Here is a 19,061-nt window from a genome sequence, read left to right as displayed (position 1 = left end):
CTTTAAGAGCCTTTGCTACCCGTTTCACTCACGTTGCCATGACAACAAAGCACAGAGAGCATATAAAGCGGCACTGTCGCCATCAAAACCTTCCACACCAGTGACGTGCGTTCAGGGTAGGCAAGTGAGGCAGAGCCTCACTGCCCCCTGGTGGTCTTTCCTTTCCACTGCATGTGAATAGTAAAGAAAACCTTATAATTACATTAAATTGTTCCATTTTAGTTCTATGGTCCGTGCTTTACATCGATTTTCTTTTTCAACCCAATAATTTCAATTTCTTGTTCAAATGCATAGGAAGTGTAGCTACAAGTCACGTTGAGTCATCGCTCGCATGACGCTTCAAGAGACCACGCACACATCCATTCAGGCAGGCTGTGATTGGCCCGTGGCTTCACACAAGAGACATTGGTGTTTCCTCATTACATCGCCAATAATATACGTTTTATCACACATGTACTGCACTTACTGACGTTTAACAGACTGTCTAATATATTTAATGCTAGGTGATGTCACTCAAAACAAATCCATGTGTCGACACCAAATAATAGCGTGAGTTTGATAAATGTGGTTTGAATGGTGAAACTTACATAATGGTGGGAGATATTGAAGTTAATTTTTGTTGTTGTTGTTTTTCCCCCTTCTACAGGCTGTCATGCTTCTCCAGCTTCCTCACATTTGGGTCCACCTCTTTCCTGCACTCCTCAACCAAACAGCACAAATCCATGACAGAATCTTTCAAGTTGAAGGTGGTAAAGCTCGGTAGACTGGGAATCCAACCAAAATATTCAGGAAAACCTGCCACATTCAAAACCTCTATCTCACAAGAGCTTAGTTCATCAAAGATGTGCATGTGTTTTTGCTTTTTCTTTGTCTTTTTTTTCTTCTGTCCGACACTTATTCCAAAAGAAGTTACTGCTGTAATCCCCCCAAAAAAACTTCCATGTCGGTTGGTTGTAACTGCGCCTAATGACCAGTAGAGGGAATCAGTGCACAAAGCAAAGTGTTTGAATTTGTACACACACAAAGTCAGGGTGAACTTCAGTTTATTGGGAAGAAGGCTACAAACATGTTTGATAAGGAACAAATATGTACAAAGTGCTTCCTCCCCTCCCTCACTAACAGCAGTTTGTAACATTTTAAGTCTTCTCATTCAATGTGGTCAACGTGTTCTCAGCAGGTGAACACCTGTCATGCTGTCACCCCCGCGTATATAACCCCCACACATCCGTACACCCCTAAATATATACTGTACACCCCCTTTTTATAATCCATTTTGAAGCAAAAGCCTGTCTCGTGGCTATTTGCCTCCCTTCACTTTATTTACCATTAACGCTACTTCCTTTCTCACACTTCCTCTTTCCCGTCTTCATTGTTTCCACCCAGCGACCTTCTTGTGACAATTTGTCTGTTTGTCCCCAAAGGCAGTCCTCATCTTCTTCTTTCGGGTACAAAGTAACATTTCATTCAGTGTTGACACGAACAAAATTGTGTCCAGTCTAAATGCTGCACATTTGTCAGTGCAAGCAACATTTGACGTGTCACAAATGTCATATTTCATCTTTTTACAACTAAACCGTCATTATTTGCTCTTTGGTCTGACTTGTGTGTCACTGTGCTAAGGTGGCCCAGAGAACAAAATGGCAAAAATTAAAATGCATGTACAACATTTGAAACAAATTAAAACTCGTTGAAATTTGGCAACATGATAAAACCCAAAACAAAACAACATTAAACTTTGTCTCAATTCAGAAATTTGCATTTGCAATTACAATGTAAATAGGGCGCTTGGGAAAAAAATATTTACATTTTTTGGGGGGATTTTCCCATACCTAAAACTCAGCAATTAACCATGTATCACCCCCAGGACTTTTTGAAAATCCATCCCCCGTAGCCAGTTTGACTTGACATGAAATTTGGTATGAATGTGTATCATTAGTAGACCGACAAAGAAAAAAACAAGTCTCAGAAAGCCATGCCTGAAAAGACACAGGAAGTCAGCCATTTTGGATTGAAAAGGTCATTGTAGCAGTCATTTCCAGGGACCCTTGCCCAGCTTTAGTCTTTTTTTTAAATCAGCCCCCAAAGCCAGTTTCACTTAGCAACATAAAATTTGATAAGTATGTCTGTCATGAGCAGTCTCAAGACATGCTTGAAAAGATACAAGAAGGGTGCCATTTTGATTTGAAGTGGACATTAAAGGGGTCCATTCCAGGGATCCTTACCCGCACCCCCTGTAATCTTTCTGAAAATTCAGCCAATGAAAGCAGTTCCACTTATGCCAAGCTCAGACTGCGTGATTTTTCATCATCGCGTGCTGTCAACAAGAGCACAGTCCGATGTCACGGGCCTTCGGGTAGGGGGGACAAGAAGAGTCCAGGCAGCAAGGAAACAGTTTGTGGCCATGCAGGACCGCGGGACACAAGTGCAGATCCACGAGGTTAACTGGAGCTTGGCTCCGCACAAACAACGAGCGCATGGCGTGCTGCCCCGGCATCTGTTCTCTCCGGCAGAAAAGCGTGAACGCGCCAGTCAGAGAGTCATGGGTGTTAAAAGGCTCTCGGTCACACTATTGTTCAATGTCTAGAACAATTATTGGACCATGTAGGACATGTCACACTATGCGGGGAAAAACAAACCATTCTGACACGCCAGACTTGCTGTGTCGTGAGCATTTGTCTGCTGCGTTTCTGTCGGGACCAAATCGGGCTACATTCGTGTAGTCGGTTTAAAGTGGCCATTTTCATTTTCCAGAGCACAGATGAACGATGGTGTCGAAATTTGATAATAACAAAGGAAACTTAAAGTCAACTCTACAAGCTCATCTCTTGACCAAACGTCTTGTTTGTGATATTCGTCGGCGTCGCCCTGCAGGGACTCACAGGACCCTAGTGCCTGAAATGTATAACTGAAAACTCTGTATACTCATGGAATCCGGCATGTAAATGTTTTCTGAGTTTCTGAGTGTTTCACATTTTGTTTTCATTTTTACAGTGCTGTTTTTTATTATTGTTGCTGAACCTACTGTGCAGCTCCAGGCTGTCGTAACCACTAGAAATGCAACAAAACAGCTTCAGTTGACAATGGTCAAGGGATATTTGTTTCATTTAGGCACCATTTAGACATACGATATGTCGTGCATCTATTTGCTTTCCTGTTTGAAAAGGATGCAGTCAAGCAAAAACAAATCACTTGTGGGTTTAAATTCAAGAACAAATGAGATGATATAAGATAACGCTACACATGATTTCTTTGGTTTCCAGTGTTAAAATTGTCCAGGCTGCGGGGCCAGGCCTCTCATTGGGCTGCTCGTAGCGGCCGTAGCGGGGTCCGCTTCCAGCGAGCGTCGATACGCCGAAGACAGGCGGTAGAGGACATCAGCTCGAGGGCCCGGGTGGGCGTCGGCCTTCTGCGTCATCAACATCTCAAAGAGCGTGCTGACCTCTGACAGCAAGGCCCCATCCAGTGGGCCATCTTTGTCTGGGGTCTTCCCTGAGAGAGGTAACAAGAGAACATGTCACAGAGGAGTCTCAGAACTTTTAAAAACACGTTTAGTCATCTTGTCATCATTTCTAGCCATCATTATTGGCAGCATTAAACGATACAATATCCTGAAAATGGACAAAATGACTTTAAAAATGGCTCGTGTGGGGGTCTACATGCCTAGTGAAACTGACTTTTGGGGCTGAATTTTCCCCCCAAAAGTCCAGGAGAAAATAATCCTTGGAAATTACCCCTGAAATGTACGCTTCAAACCAAATTGGCCAACCATCCATCCATCCATCCATTTTCTGTACCGCTTATCCTCACTAGGGTCGCGGGCGTGCTGGAGCCTATCCCAGCTATCTTCGGGCGAGAAGCGGGGTAAACCCTGAACTGGTCGCCAGCCAATCGCAGGGCACCTATAAACAAACAACCATTCGCACTCACATTCACACCTACGGGCAATTTAGAGTTTTCAATTAACCTACCATGCATGTTTTTAGGATGGGGGAGGAAACCGCAGTACCCGGAGAAAACCCACACAGGCAGGACCGGGATTTGAAAAAATAAAACCAGGAGAAAACGATCCTTAGAAATTACCGCTACAATGTCTACTTCCAACCAAATTGACCAACCAATGTTTTCAGGGGGCATGGCTTCTTGACATTTTTTTGTGAATGTATTTCTTGCCAACATACAGTACCTACCAAAGTGAAACTGCTTTGGGGGCTGCATTTTCACGCAGAAAAAACTCGTATCCCTGGAATTATGCCCTCTAATGACAGCTTCAAACCAAAACGGCAGCCATCCTGTGTCATTTTGCATATGGTTTCTTCAGACCTTTTGGGGCGGCTACTCATGATAGACATTTCTACCAAATTTCATATTTCTTTGTAAGCAACATTTTTTACCAAAGGTAGAGAAGGAGGACGAGGAGTCCAAGGCGTCACGTGGCATCAGCTCGCTCTCGGAGGACGGCGGCTCGTTGGGCACGAAGACGTTTTCGTGGTAATCTCCCGACAGAGTCACAGACAGACGCGCCATCCACGATGGATCTCCGGCTTCCGAGAAAACATCTTCTGAAGGAAAAAAACAAATTTGTCACGTTATTTTTATTCTGATTGGTGGCTTTGTCGGCGCTTCCTGTTTCTGTTGTCACCATGACGACAGCATCTTTAAGAGACATGATAGTGTACGTGTAAGAACAGGAAATGTTTGTTTTGTTCTTGAACTAGTTTCTGATCTTGTTTTTCTTTCCTGCTTTTGTTCAGTCCTTGTTGTTGTTCTGGTCCTTTCTATTCCTGTTCTGTCCCATCATGTCTTGTTCTTTTTTCTTTTTCTTCTTCTGTCCTGTTCTCATTCAGTATTTGTTTTAGTTCTCACTTTGTTCTGGGTATTTTATTGCACTTTTCTCTCCTGTTCTTGTTATCGTCAGGTCCTCAGCACTTCTGTTCTTTTCCTTGCCTATTCTTGTCCTTTTTATTCTTGTCCCTCTTCTCATTTTTCCTCTATCCTGTACTCAGACAGTCTTGGTTCTAGTGCTTTTTGTTGTTGTTCTTGTTGCATCTCTGCCTGTCCTGTTCTGTCCTTGTCCTGCCCTGCCAGTGCTCTAGTTCTCCTCTGTCCTATTCTGTCTTGGTTCTTATTTTCTTGCACTCTTCTGTCCTGTTCTTGTTCTAATTAGGTCCTCGGCTCTTCTGTTCATTTCCTTGCCTGTCCTTGTCCTGTTCTGTTCTTGCCCTGTCATGCTCTTATTTTTCCTGTACTGTTTTCATTCATTCCTTGTTCTTGGTCTGTCCTTGCCTGTCCTGTTCTTGTTCTCTTACGGACATTGACTCTTTTTGTTCTTGCCTCTGTCCTTGTTTTCCTTTCTGTTCTCACTCAGTCCTTGTTATAGTGCTTTTTGTTCTTGTCCTTGTTGCATCTCTGGCTATCCTGTTCTGTCGTTGTCCTGACCTGTCAGTGTTCTAGTTATCTTCTGTCCTGTTCTGTCTTAGTTCTTATTTTCTTGTCCTGTTCTTATTCTAGTTAGGTCTTCAGCAGTTCAGTTTTATTCCTTGCCTGTTCTTGTCCTGTTCCTGTCTTGATTTTCCTGTTGTCCTATTATTACTCATTTTCTGTCCAATCATGTTGTTGTGCCTGTCTTGTCAGTGTTCTTGTTGTTTTTTTCTGGTCTGGCCAGATCAGTTCTTTTTCTGTACTGTCTTGTCTTGTATTTGTCCCTGTTCTGTCCTGTTCATGTGGTTAAATGTGTGCTTCTAATCATTTTACATTAAAGCTGACTTTGCTTTACTTTTTTTTTTTAACTGAACAAGTTTTCCCAATTAAAGTCAAGTGTAAAAATTACATTTAAGATCTTTAATGACAACCGAGTTAGTTGTTCACAACAAATGAAAACTTTAAAATGACAAACAGTTGAACAACAGAAGTCTCCTTTGGTGTCGTTAAAAAAAAGACGCAGAACAATTTCACTCATTCGCCTCCTTTTGTTCAAGCATAAACACATGCGATCCATTAGTGCACACACGCGCGCACATACAAGCAGTAGTTACGGATCTGGCGCCCACTCAGTTAAGCCCCTTCTTTCCTGTCTTTGTTTAAGTATTTGAACTCCACCTGAAAACCTTTTAAAGTTTCAGCTGGAAAGAAAAGCAAACAAACAAAGAAAAAGCTCAGTGAGCAGACGGTGAAAGCGTCTGACTCGCAGTCCACAGGTTCTGGGTTTGAATCTGTGTGGAGATTTCCTTGTCCCAGAACAAGAATGTTAAATTTATGGAAAACAAAATTCCATAGTTGTGAAGGTGAGCTTGCTTGTTTATCTGTATGTGAATGACTGGCAACTAGTCCATTGTTTGTCCATATACAGTATGCCCTGACATTGACTGGCAACCAGTCCTTAACTTGTTTTTTGACAATGTTTTAACTGACTAGTTTCTTAACTTGGTTATTGGTTCATATTTAATTCTAAGGCACCTTTTGCTTGTTTTTGGGTTTGACTTTGTTTTGACTTCATAATGCGGTGAGTTGTTGTTGTTGTTGTTATTTTTGTAATATTGATTTAGTTCTTAACTTAGTTCTTGATTCTGATTTTTACTTGTCCTTGATTTGGTTTTTGACTGTTGGCTTGTTATTTAATTCCAAGACAGTTTTGACTTGTTTTTTTACTCTTTTTTGTTTTGGTTTGTTTTTTGTTTTTTAATTGTTGACTTGTTCCTTAAATTAGTTCTTGGTTTGTATTAATTCCACGGTGGTTTTAATTTATTTATTTTTTTACTTGGATTTTGACTTAGCTTTTTGATTTTTTTTTTCCTACTATTGATTTGGTTTTTAACATGGGTTTCTTGGTTCACATGTAATTCCAAGGTGGGTTTTCACTAGTTCTTGGTTCATATTTAACTCAAATGACTTTTGACTTGCTTTTTTTAATGTTTTGGGGGGTTCTTGTTTTTGACTGACTTGACTCTTGACTCTTGCCCGCCTGTGACCCTGCAAACTGGACCTAACTGTACAGAAGATGGATATTGTATTCTTTCATTTCTCCTCCGCCTTCTTGAAGTGTAACTAAATCTTCACCCCGCAGGAAGAAAAAGAAAAAAGTCAAAGGGCCCAAAAAGAAAAAAAGAGCATCGGAATGTTGGCGGGAGAATCAAAGGTTCCACATGTGCGCACGCGGACGCGCACACATACATGCACACACACACACACTGTATATGTCACAGGTGTGAGTTATGTACACACACACACACGCACACAGGGTGTTTGTCCTGGGGGGGTGGTGCTGGTTTTGGTGGTAATTCCCTCCTTAAAGGGCCTCAGGGCTCAGACCACCACAATAGCAGGAAGACACACACAGAGGCACACACCCACAGACAGACACACACACACACACACACACACACACATGCGGCCCAGTGACCCACAAACACACTTAAAACGTCAACACAACAAATTTGAAGGTTGCATGTTAACGTTGAACCAATAGTAAGTGGATTGCTTTAGTTAGCATGCTGCAACAAAGAAAGACTAATACACTGCCGCCTTGAGATACGAGTGCCTTGACTTAAGAGTTTCAGACAAAGGAGTTGTCACATGACCAGTTTTTTGTCTTGAGACACGAGCAAAAAGTGAGATACCTTGAGTGAGTGCCTTGACTGAAGAGTTTTTTGAGATACGAGCTGTCACTTGATCGCAACTTCTGACAAAGGTCACAAATAAAAAGCATCCTATTTTTTTTAAAGCACATAATTAAAATGGATCCCCACTTCTGACGCCACTTATAACAAAACAGAAAAATGAGATACCATATTTTTTAATAGATCCCCAAATACGACAAGAAATATATTTTATTAGACTTACGGTAAAAAAACCAAAGTAATGTTTTTTATAAAAATTGATACTCACGTCTGACGAAAAACGTTCATAGGACAAAAACAAGAAGCTATTTTTTGAATCGACACCTACTTCTGGTTCTTGACCATTTTTGACTTGGTTCTTACAGATTTTTTTATTTATTTTTTTTTTTTTTTTGCTCTTGACCTTTTTCTACTTGTTTTTTAAACTTCATTTTTAGACTTTTTGTTCTTTGTTTCAGTTTTGACAGGGGTTCTTTTACGCCGTTTTTTGACTGAGTTTTGTCTGGGTTTTTTTCACTTGGTTTTCCACTTAGTTTATAGTTCTTGACGTGGCTCTTGACCGCTTTTGACTTGGTTCTTAGCTTTTCTTTTTTACTTCCCTCTTGATTTTTTGTGTGTGTGATTTTTGACTTGGTTTTGATTGGTTCTTTACTATGTTTACATTTTAGGGGGGGGTTCTCTTTTGTTGCCTTTTTTTCTGATTTGGTTTTGACTTTTTTTTTTTTACTTCTTGATTTGGTTTTGGTTGGTTGGTTGATGTTTATGTGTTTTTTGTTTTACTTTACTTTTGTCTTATAGTAGTATAGCGTAACCGTACAGTAGACGTTAACGAGCAGACAAGTGAAGCCGCTGCAGGCGGAGGATGTGTGTTATTTCCTCTTTGCTTTGCTAGCGCGTCCATTGTGTGGCCAAGTTTTTTTTTTTTTCCACGTCAAAGTAGAACTCGCTTTCAACAGGAAGTCAGTTTAAGTACAAACGTGTGTGCGTGTGTGTTGCCTTTTGACCACAGTCAACATGGTCGACACTCACATGTGTGCGCACGCGCGTACAAGTGTGTGCGTGTGTGTCTGTGTGTGTATACCAGGGTTGTTGAGCAGGTTGTGCAATCCCTCCTCCAGTTGCGGGTCGATGGGCGAGTCCCTGCCCGCCTCCCAGTCCACGTCGCCCGCCTCGCTCTCGCCGTGCCCGCTGTCCTTGGTGCTCTGCCAGTCAGAACAGTCCTGACCTGCATACCTACACACACATACACATACACGAAAATACTAATACCGCACTTACTACAGTTCTTTGCACAGTCAAGTGTCAGGTGATGACCCACTTCCTGCGACTGTTTGACTTCCTGTTTATCTGTTGCATTTATTTTAGGCACGGAAAGTCTCTCTCACACGCACACACGCATGCACGCATAGGTCTCCATTAAGATCATAATGTTTATCACTGTTTTACTGCATCATCCTGAGAACTGTTCCTAATATTTAGACCACCTCATTCAGATTCATGAGGAGATCAAAATATTAGAAATATACCCCCAAAGTCAAACACACACACAACAAATACCTGATGTTGATTTATGGAATTGTTGGCCGTTTGCCTTTAGTGTACTTTGTGGACCAAGAGAAAGAATAAGACGGGAACGAAGACTGACCTTCCGGCTCGGTGCGAATATTTATTTCCGCGGAAGTTGGTCCGAGGCTGCAGCTGACCTTGACGGAGGAGCGACAGGAGCTGAGAAATCTGCTGCATGCCGACACAAAAACAAAGTCCATCAACAACAAAAAACAACAACTAAACAACACAAGAGAGTGTGTTTTTGAGCTGGGGCATAAGTCGTGACATACATACAGTATATCAAAGTCATATTATGTGTGTCAATTATGCAAGTTCAATGATGTTAGTTGTCATGTACAGTTTCGAATGTAAGTCATGCAACATATGTAAGTCTTGTGTGTGAATTATGTGACGTGTGTTAGTTGTAATGGAAGTAATTATTTTTTTTTAAATGTCTGACCCTTGCACACTCTAAACCCAGTAATGTATTTTAAGAGTGTGAAAGCTTATGTGGATTTTGATTGGACGCATTCCACCACATTGCGACCCCGTGCACCAGCAATTAAAATTTTTAATCGTAAAACATGAAAATATCTGCAGAACCCCGCACACCGCGCAAGAGTTCAGTCGGGTTCGGCCGCATCGCTCGGTGTGCGGCAGCCTTCAGTTATATCATGTGTATAAGTCATGTGACGCATGTTGTGACATGTGTAAGGTGTGACAGGTATGTAATTGTAAATCATGTGATGTGTGTAAATTGGGATGAACTGTAAATTAAAAAAAAAAAAGGTCATGTGACGTATGTAAATCTCAAATGTGAATGATGTGACCTGTCATATAACGTGTTTAAGTCATTTCATGTACGTCAGTCAGGAGACGTATGTTGTGACATACAGTATGTAAGTCGTGGCATGTATTTGTACGTCATGTGACATATGTAGGCCTGGTATGAAAGTAACGTGACCTGTGTAAATCATATGACATATCTAGGTTATGTAAGTCATGCGAGGACAAATTCATGTGACGTATGTAAGTATGTGATGCGTGGAAGTTGAGATGTGCATACAGTAAGTGGAAGTCACAATAAAATGAAACCAACAAAACTGCTTCAAGTGAGAAGCAGCTGTTGGCGTCTGAAGCACACATGCACACACACACAAAATCACATACACACTAGTGAAGGTTAATCTGTCAGTGTGTGTGTGTGCGCGTTTGGCTGTGTAGACTAATATATGACTTAGCATGTTTTTGCACGTGTGTTCTGCAGGAAGTGACCTTCACGTAAGAAAAAAAGTCTATTCTTCTTTTCTGGCTGCTTTCCTTCCGGGATGGACGCGGAAATGTGTGTGCGCATAGCAGCCCACATCCTCTATGAGCCGGAGGGAGGCGGTCGACGTCTGTAGCGGTTCTGGTGCCAAATGGGCCACGAGGGCAGGTCGAGCAGGGTGAGAGGGGTGACGAGTGATGCATGCTGGGTAGAAACATTGATGGCTACCTTTTCCTCAACGTGACAAATTAATTTTGTGGGACCGCGAACATGAACATCCTCCACCATGACAAAAAAAAACTGAATCCCCATAAAAACCCCTTTCACACTGTCCGTCAAAGGCAGCTTTTTTTGTGTGTAAGGTATTGAACTGTGTTAAAGTCTCCCAGCATGTCACCGCCTGCGTGTGAGTGGGTAGCGAGTGGATTAGTAACAGGAGAATAAAAGGACGGCTCTTCCGTTACGCCTCTGATGTCCCAGGAAGGCAATAGTGGTGGCGGGGGTGCAAGTTAATTAGCGACACGCTAACTGTAAGCACATGTGGAATCCAAAGTGATCGCACGTTGGCGATGGCGGGAGAACACAATTAAACCAGCAGAGAAAAGAGAGAGCGAGTAAATAAGAAGGGCATTTAACAGACATCATGGAGATTTAGGGTAAGGGGGAAAGGGGCTTTTGACTATTACTCATGACTACTACTACTACTAACTACTGGGTAACTGACTAATACTGACCAATTGCTATTGACTACTATTACTGACTACCTGTAACTCATTACCACAACTGACTATACTACTGACCACTGGCTACTTACTACAACCACTGACTACTAATATTGACTACTGGTTACTGATTACTACTGCTGGCTACTGACTACTACTACTGATACCGACTACTGGCTACTGATTACCGTCGGTCCGGGAACGGCTGCTGGTGGACTGCCGGCGCGAGGGGCACCTTTCGCCCGATCGACTGCGCAGCGACTCTCAGACAGGCGAGGCACGTTCAAAGTGACGATGATCGACGTGTCCGGGAATTCACATTACAGTAGTTCTCAACACTATTTGTTTTCTAATCGGGTGATTAATGCACAGCCCTTATGTAACCCAGTCACAGCCGCAGTTTTGGAAACATTACTTCCGCATTCAATGCAGCATTTCAGTCTCGTGGGTCAGTCATCCAATTATCAGTGTATTTCTTCAAATGTCGTCACATAGTCACATGGATTACACGGCCAATCAGGTGCTTGTATACTGTAACAGGAAAGTAAAGTGAGCGCCGTCGCCGTAGCAGCCCGGCTATAAAACGTGCCGACGTATAGCTGACCCAAAACAAAATCTTAAAGAGGGGGACAAAACCCTAGATGTTAAAACTTCCTGTCATATTTTAAATTTGCATACATTCTTTATCTGATGCTATTTACTTAAATATATGAGTATTCTAAAACTATATGTTTAAAACACTGCATCTACAAACTCACGGGGGGGGGGGGGGGGGGGTGCCATGTTTACATCATTTCATGTGAAAAAGTCAAGCAAATGTGATGTGTATCAGTCCCTCCTTCGAGTGTTATTAGCATAGTGGCTAATAGCTAGCTGCTAGTTGGCCATTTGCCCAAGGCAACCAGGAAGGAAGTGACGTCACAATTAATGTACCTACGAGTTGTGGCCTCCTCTTTCAGCAAGCCTAGTTTGTTAAAAATGAATCGGTAGGAACTGCAACTGCGTCAGGCTGTCAGCATCAAAGGGAAGATTCATTTTCACCTATTAAATCACCTTGGAAAAGTACTCTGCCTTACCGGGCACTAGTCTGGCCGCTAACTGGTAGCCGCTAAGCTTAGCGAGCGAGTACCGAATTCTACCATCGACTCAATGACAGCGTAATAAATTGGCAATTTATTTATTTATTGCGTATTAAATTAGCAAGTGAACATGATTTCGGGATGATGTAGTGTTGATGTTGGTGGCAACAGTATATGATTGAAATATAAACTGGATATCCTCCAGTCAAGAAGTCAAGCCAACTGCCAAAACAATTGTTCATACTAAGCAGTACGTTAACATGTTGCCATTGCATCAACTTCGGAATAAATGCCTAGCAAGGCATTGAAGTCCATGTACTATTTGTCAGGCTTTTATTTTGAAGTTGGCGTGTTACCGTAATGCTTAGTATGAACAACCATTGTGGTGGCTGCTGAATATTTACCAACTCTGTCTGGTTTTATCAGTAAATAAAGCAGGCTGGAAGGAAGGACTGATAAAACGTCACATTCTCGCGACATTTCACATGTAAAGACGTAAAAATGGTGGCCCACATAGTCAAGAAGATGTGGTGTATTAATAGTTTATTTTAATAAATACTTTGTATATTAAGTAAATAGCATCACATTAAGAATGCACATTTAAAATATAACACAACGTTTTGACATCTAGGGTTTAATTCGCCTTCTAGCACAACGGTTCATTATTTTAAACGGAGACAAGATATGGAGGCATTTTTTGCTGCGATATCGTGATATTATGACTATTATAACATCCCTACTGACGATTACGATAATACTTACTACTGGCTACTACTACTGATTTCTACAAGTTATGGGAATATTTGTGTAAGTCATGCTGTAAGTTTCACCCCTCTACATGAAATGTGGTAGACATGTTTTGAATGAGCAGACCCCAAAAAAAGTCTCAAGAAACATCCATCCATCCATCCATCCATTTTCTGAGCCGCTTCTCCTCACTAGGGTACCGGGCGTGCTGGAGCCTATCCCAGCTGTCATCGGGCAGGAGGCGGGGTACACCCTGAACTGGTTGCCAGCCAATCGCAGGGCACATAGAAACAAACAACCATCCGCACTCACATTCACACCTACGTGCAATTTAGAGTCTCCAATTAATGCATGTTTTTGGGATGTGGGAGGAAACCGGAGTGCCCGAAGAAAACCCACGCAGGCACGGGGAGAACATGCAAACTCCACACAGGCGGGGCCGGGGATTGAACCCGAGTCCTCAGAACTGTGAGGCTGACGCTCTAACCAGTCGTCCACCGTGCCGCCGTCTCAAGAAACAGTGCCAGCCATTTTTTTCCCAAATGTGTTTTCTGATCCAAACACCTCCTTGTGAACCACCACTGAGTTTGGGAGAAAAAAAATAAAAAATCTTATATTGACCGCAGTTTTCCTTAAAGTCTGTTGAGTAGCCTAAAACAAATTTTAGAAAAGTAAATATAGTGTTTAAAAATAACAGTTTTCATGTGGACACGACATGACTGACTTTAAATCTTCTCATTGTTTGTCTTAGCAACTCGGGTCAGCAAAAGTGATATTCTGCCTCGTTTTATCAGTCGAGCGACGGTGTTACCTTACACATGCACACGCACTCATTGTGCATTGATATGCGATCTTGAGTTGAAAGCAGCGTCTCTGGAGGCAGATGACACTGACGAATGACACACCAGACCATGAATACACTTTCTGCTTTTGGACTTCACACTCATCACTCACCAAACACACAATCACTCACACACACACACACACATACATGCACACACACACATACACACACCCTCACTTCTTTTTTTCCAGACTCCTATTTGATGACTTATTCAGACGCTTGTGTGTGTGTGTGTAGGTTTGTGTGTGCGTGTAGGTTTGTGTGTGTGTGTGTGTGTGTGTGTGCATGCGCGCGTCTTACTCCCAATTCTCTAATGGACTTCACTTCAGATTAATTTCAAAGCCTGCGGGAGAGGGCAAGGAAGGGGAGCAATAGTGGTGGTGGGGATGCAAGTTAATTAGCGACACGCTAACTGTAAGCACATGTTCAATCCAAAATGATCACACATTGGCGATGGCGGGAGAACACAATTAAAGCAGCAAAGAAAGAGAGTAAATAAGAAGGGGATTAAAAAGACATTATGGAGATTTAGGGTAATCAGTCACGCAGAGTCAATGGAGTCTTGCTCAAGTCCAATTGGGATGGAGATTGATGTCATGTGATGAATGGAAGTCATAGACCTGTATGTCAATCATGTCATATTATGTTGGTCAGAAGCACTTAAGGGTTTTCAGCACAGACTCGTTTTCACCACAGCACAAAGTTTGTCACATTTTGCAAGACAACAAGCAAAGTGAAAACCATCCTTTGCATTAGCATGTTAGCACGTTAGGCACCAGAAGATTGCAGAACATATTTGCACTTTCGTGGAAACACAACACACCAACTGCTTGTCTTTGGAATAGCCTTTATCAGCGTATACAGGTATGTGGAGTACAGTATGTAAGTCATGTTACGTGTAATAGTCATTGTGATGTATGTAAGCCATGTGTGCAAGTTGATTTACATATGTTAATTGTGTGACATGTATGTTGCTTACAACTTTGGAAAAGGCTTCAGGGTTTATGTGATGTATGTAACGTGATGTTACGTACAACTGTAAAGAAGAACCTATCGAATTTAGCCAATAAATTTAGAAATCAGGTCATGTTTGTAAGTTTTCTTTGACTGTCTAGCAACCCCCAGAAGCGGAAAAAAAACAGAAGTTTGAGGACTCACCTGCACTTCTGGGGTTGTGGACGAGAGCTCGATGGAGTCTGCAAAGGCCGCCATGGACAGACGCACCAGATTCTGGAGCATCTGTCGTTGTTCCGCGTCGCTCGACCCTCGACCCTCCAACGTCTTTGGCCTCCTGAGCGTCGCCTGAGGTGTCGAAGCCAACGTCTCCCGCTTCAACGTGCTCGAACGGGACCCCGAAGAAGACGCCGATGACGGGTTTCTTGCCTTCCGAAGTGACCGATAGGATGTTGCCGGCGTCACAGGTAAAGCGCCATCCAGTTGGATGTTTCCAGGTTTCCGTAGTGTTCTGCCATGAGAGGCGCTGGCTTCCAGGTGAGTCTGGGAATGGAAGCTTGAGTTTATCATCAGCGGCGTCAACTCAAATAGTTTTTCTGTGTGTTGGTCATGTGATGGAGTGAGCGGTGTCTTGTCGCTCTCTTCCAGTGGAGGGTCCTCTTTGCGTTCCCTCATCACAGGAATCAGCTGAATGTCTGACTTCCTGATGTTCTTCTGCGGTCGGCGTGGGTGGCGGGTGTATGTGGACTCAGCCTGCCTGCAGTTGTAGGCCCGGTGGTCCCTTTTGTCAGGTCGGCAGAAGGTGGTGACTGAGGCTATGGTGAGAAGCAACAAGAGGCAGGTCGCCCCCAAGCAAATGGCCAGCATCATGGTGAAGCTGAGCCGGCCCCGGTCCCCAGCAGATGAGTTTTTTAAGTGGTCTTTGAGGTTGATGAAAGTCACCTCAAGTGTGGCCTTAGCGGACAGGCTGGGGGTGCCCATGTCAGAGACAGAAATGTCCACCTTCACTGTTTTCCCGATGAGCTGGGTGGCGTTGGTGGTGTTGACAAAGAGTCGGCCCGTGGCCTGATTCAACCAGAAGAGCCCGTGCGGGTTCCCGTCGGTGATGAAGTACTGCAGTCGTCCATTCAGTCCTGAGTCGGAATCTTCAGCCTTTATGGTGGAGGCAAGAAATCCGGTGAATCCTTCTCGGACCGAGTGCTCGATGGGCAAAGCAGCCGAACCTTCCTCTGCGTCACTTCCCAAATCCGCCACAATCTCCCCGTGGTCCGCGTTGATGGGAACACTTAGCTGAGCCACTCCGTGTTTGGGTCGGGGCTCCTTGATGACTGGGTAGTTGTCATTCACATCCTGGATGTCAATTTGCACTGTGGCCGTGGTCTTAAGAGGCGGGTGGCCCTGGTCCACGGCCTCCACCAAGAATAAGTACGACTGGTACTCTTCATAGTCTAGAGGCTGAAGGACGTTGATAATGCCAGTGGTTGGGTGGATGGAGAAGGGATGAGTGGGCGTCTTTATGTCGCTGGAGTTGTGAAGGTGGTACAGAACTCTGCCGCTGAGCTCCATGTCGGCGTCATACGCTTGGACCTTGAGGGCGTGGTATCCTACAACATTGTTCTCCCTAAAGGAAGCTTTGTAGACAGCTGAGGAAAACACTGGCGCATTGTCATTCTCATCCAGAAGTCGAACGGGCAGGTGTTTTATGCAGGACAATGGTGGATCTCCGTAATCCTGCGCCACCACCGTGACGTTATAGTCCATCACCTTCTCTCGATCCAGGACACCTGCAGTTACAATCATGTAATTTTCACCATGAACCTTTTTAATACGGAAGGGGCCGGAACCGTGCTGCATCATGGCCACCACTTTCCCATTTTCTCCTGAGTCTGCATCTGAAACCATCACCAAGGCGAGGAAGGTGTCCACTGGCGCGCCCTCCAGCACCGTCGCAGCCAGAGAGCTGGGATGAGTCCAGGTTATGTGGATCCTCGGGGCGTTGTCATTGACATCCACGAGCCTGACGTGGAGCTTGCAGTGCGAGGGAATCGAGTTGGGTCCAAGATCACGCGCCTGGATCACCACTTCGTGGGAGGTTTGCGCCTCGTAGTCCAGAGGAGCTCTGATGCTCACAGCGCCACTCTGCGGATCCACAAAGAAGAGCCTCTGAACGTCAGGATGCGTGTGCTTGCTTAGCGAGTACTCCACCTCCCCGTTGGGGCCCTGGTCGGGGTCCGTGGCTCTTAGGTGGATGATGGTTGTCCCACGTTCTGTGTCTTCGGGTATCTCCACCGTGGGGGCACTGTCCTCAAATGTAGGACTGTTATCGTTGGAGTCCAGAATATTAACATGGATTAAAGTATTCCCAGACCTCGGGGGGTTCCCTTTGTCCCACGCCACCAGGGTGAGCTCGAAGGACCCCTGAACTTCCCGGTCCAGTTCTTTGATCACTACTAGCTCTGCCTGTTTAGTGCCACCCAGCGCAGAAGTCACATCAAGAGCAAAATGCTGGTTGACAGACAACGAGTAGGTCTGAAGTCCATTGGCTCCTGCGTCTGGATCCACCGCGCATTCAAGAGGGATCCGCATCCGTAGGCCAGCCGTCTCCGAGATCTCCACTTCCTGGACGGGGCTGGCAAATTTGGGACTGTGGTCATTCAGGTCCATCACCTTCACGTGAACCCGCAAACAGTGCATCACCCCGCTCTTCCTGTAGAGGACGCTAAAGTTCACTTCACACTCGTCTGTGCCGCGACATAGCTCCTCCCGGTCCAAGCGGCCCTGGGTGGAGACCTCGCCGTCACCGGCATTGATGGCAAAGGGAAGGGCCCACCCGTGCTCCACGACCTGGAAGTTCTCCAGAGGACCCATCTGGTCCAGTTGCCAGAGGTCGTCCACCAGCCGGCCCACCCGGGTTCCCGCAGGCTGCTCTTCCCAGACGAGGTACTGGATGGTGATGGATGATGGCTCAGAGCAGCCAGCCCACCAGCCTATGCTCAGGACCAGAAGTAGATGAAGAAGAAGCATATCGAAGATGTCTACTGGCTAATCGACATCAGAAAGAAAATAATCAATAAATGAAAAAAAGTCAAATGAAATCAATTTTTCCTGTCGTAAAAAAAAAAAAGCATAGCTTTTCTGGGGAGAGGTTTAGTCCAGGTATACTTTAGGTCCAGCGTGGTCAGGACAATATAACAACAATAGCAGAAAAAAAAATCTAAAATAAACTCAGAGTACAAGTGAAGATCAGATTATTTTTTCCAGTTGTGATACAAAAAAAATAAGTTTGTTTTTTTCACGAGGAAGGTTTAGTCCAGGTCCAGGGTTACTTTAGGCCCAGGAGAAGATCATAATTCCCAATTTGATCTGGGCTGGCGTTGCTCACTCCAACAGCTGCTCCCACCATCCTGCCGCACACTTCATCATTCTCCTCACCGCTGGAAAGTTTTTCTCAGACTGAAGAAGTTTGGACGTGAGTACCCACATGCCGGCGGGCTCGGCCAATGGGAGAGCTGGTCGGGAGGGAAGTATGCAAATTAATCGCAGACAAGTAGGAGGACAATCCTCCCCCGTCTGGAGGAAATTTGAGACCCAGGTCCAATCCCTTCCCAACCTGAGGATTATTCCCAAAGTTTTCTGTGTTGAGTGAAGATGACGGGGACATTGCTAGTGGTTTTGGGTGCACATTCATGTGGTGACGTTTTAAATTTGTCGTCAAGTGTCACAATTACAGCTTTCAGCTTCTCTTTGCAAAGCTTGTTCTGGCGTTGTTGTAGTCTGTGATCTTGGACGGCAGCAGTAAAACACGCACCAAAACGTTAAAAGTGACAGAAGACACATTCCTGCTCTAGCCACAAATGCAATTAGCATACATTTGAGCATATTTGGCATATTTTTTGACAAACATGAGACAATGAGGTACAAAATACATAACCGAATGTTGTGTTAGTAGATTTGTGTGTAGATCAACATTAATATGTTTGAAATCATGCCTTTTGATGTACAGTGGTTCCTTGAGATACAAGTTGAATACGTTCTATGACCATGCTTGTGCCTCAAAACACTAGTGTCTCAAATGATCTTTCCTCATTGAAATGAATGGAAATGTCATTTATTAATTCCCCCGAAAAACAATGTTTGTCACTTTACTTTATTAAATGTGTTTACAGTCAAATGACAGAATGTTTTGTGGGTGTTGAGAGCCGTTGAACTTGTTCACCTTTTTTTCTCTTCAATTGTTCTGTACCACTGATTGCTTGCTGACCCTTAACCCCTTCACTTCCCTCGACA

General features: G+C 44.0%; 1 protein-coding gene across 2 annotated transcripts; it reads right to left on the bottom strand.

Annotated features, from left to right (window-relative positions):
* Positions 1-1,026: 1,026 nt before the first annotated feature.
* Positions 1,027-18,827, bottom strand: pcdh12 (protocadherin 12). 2 transcript variants are annotated; one of them, XM_061787942.1, is made up of 5 exons: positions 14,979-18,827; positions 9,259-9,350; positions 8,695-8,846; positions 4,392-4,556; positions 1,027-3,489 (listed from the first exon to the last, which is right to left on the bottom strand). In XM_061787942.1, the coding sequence occupies exons 1-5, from the start codon at positions 17,796-17,798 to the stop codon at positions 3,263-3,265; spliced, it is 3,456 nt and encodes a 1,151-aa protein (XP_061643926.1). In that variant the 5' UTR covers positions 17,799-18,827; the 3' UTR covers positions 1,027-3,262. The 2 variants fall into 2 exon arrangements, with proteins under 2 accessions (XP_061643926.1, XP_061643925.1); XM_061787941.1 differs by having other exon boundaries at positions 4,392-4,559; positions 14,979-18,361.
* Between the last annotated feature and the right edge of the window lie 234 nt (positions 18,828-19,061).

This window comes from Phyllopteryx taeniolatus, chromosome 10 (assembly GCF_024500385.1).
Source record: "Phyllopteryx taeniolatus isolate TA_2022b chromosome 10, UOR_Ptae_1.2, whole genome shotgun sequence".
NCBI lineage: Eukaryota > Metazoa > Chordata > Actinopteri > Syngnathiformes > Syngnathidae > Phyllopteryx > Phyllopteryx taeniolatus.
This window is presented reverse-complemented; position numbering and strand designations above follow the sequence as displayed.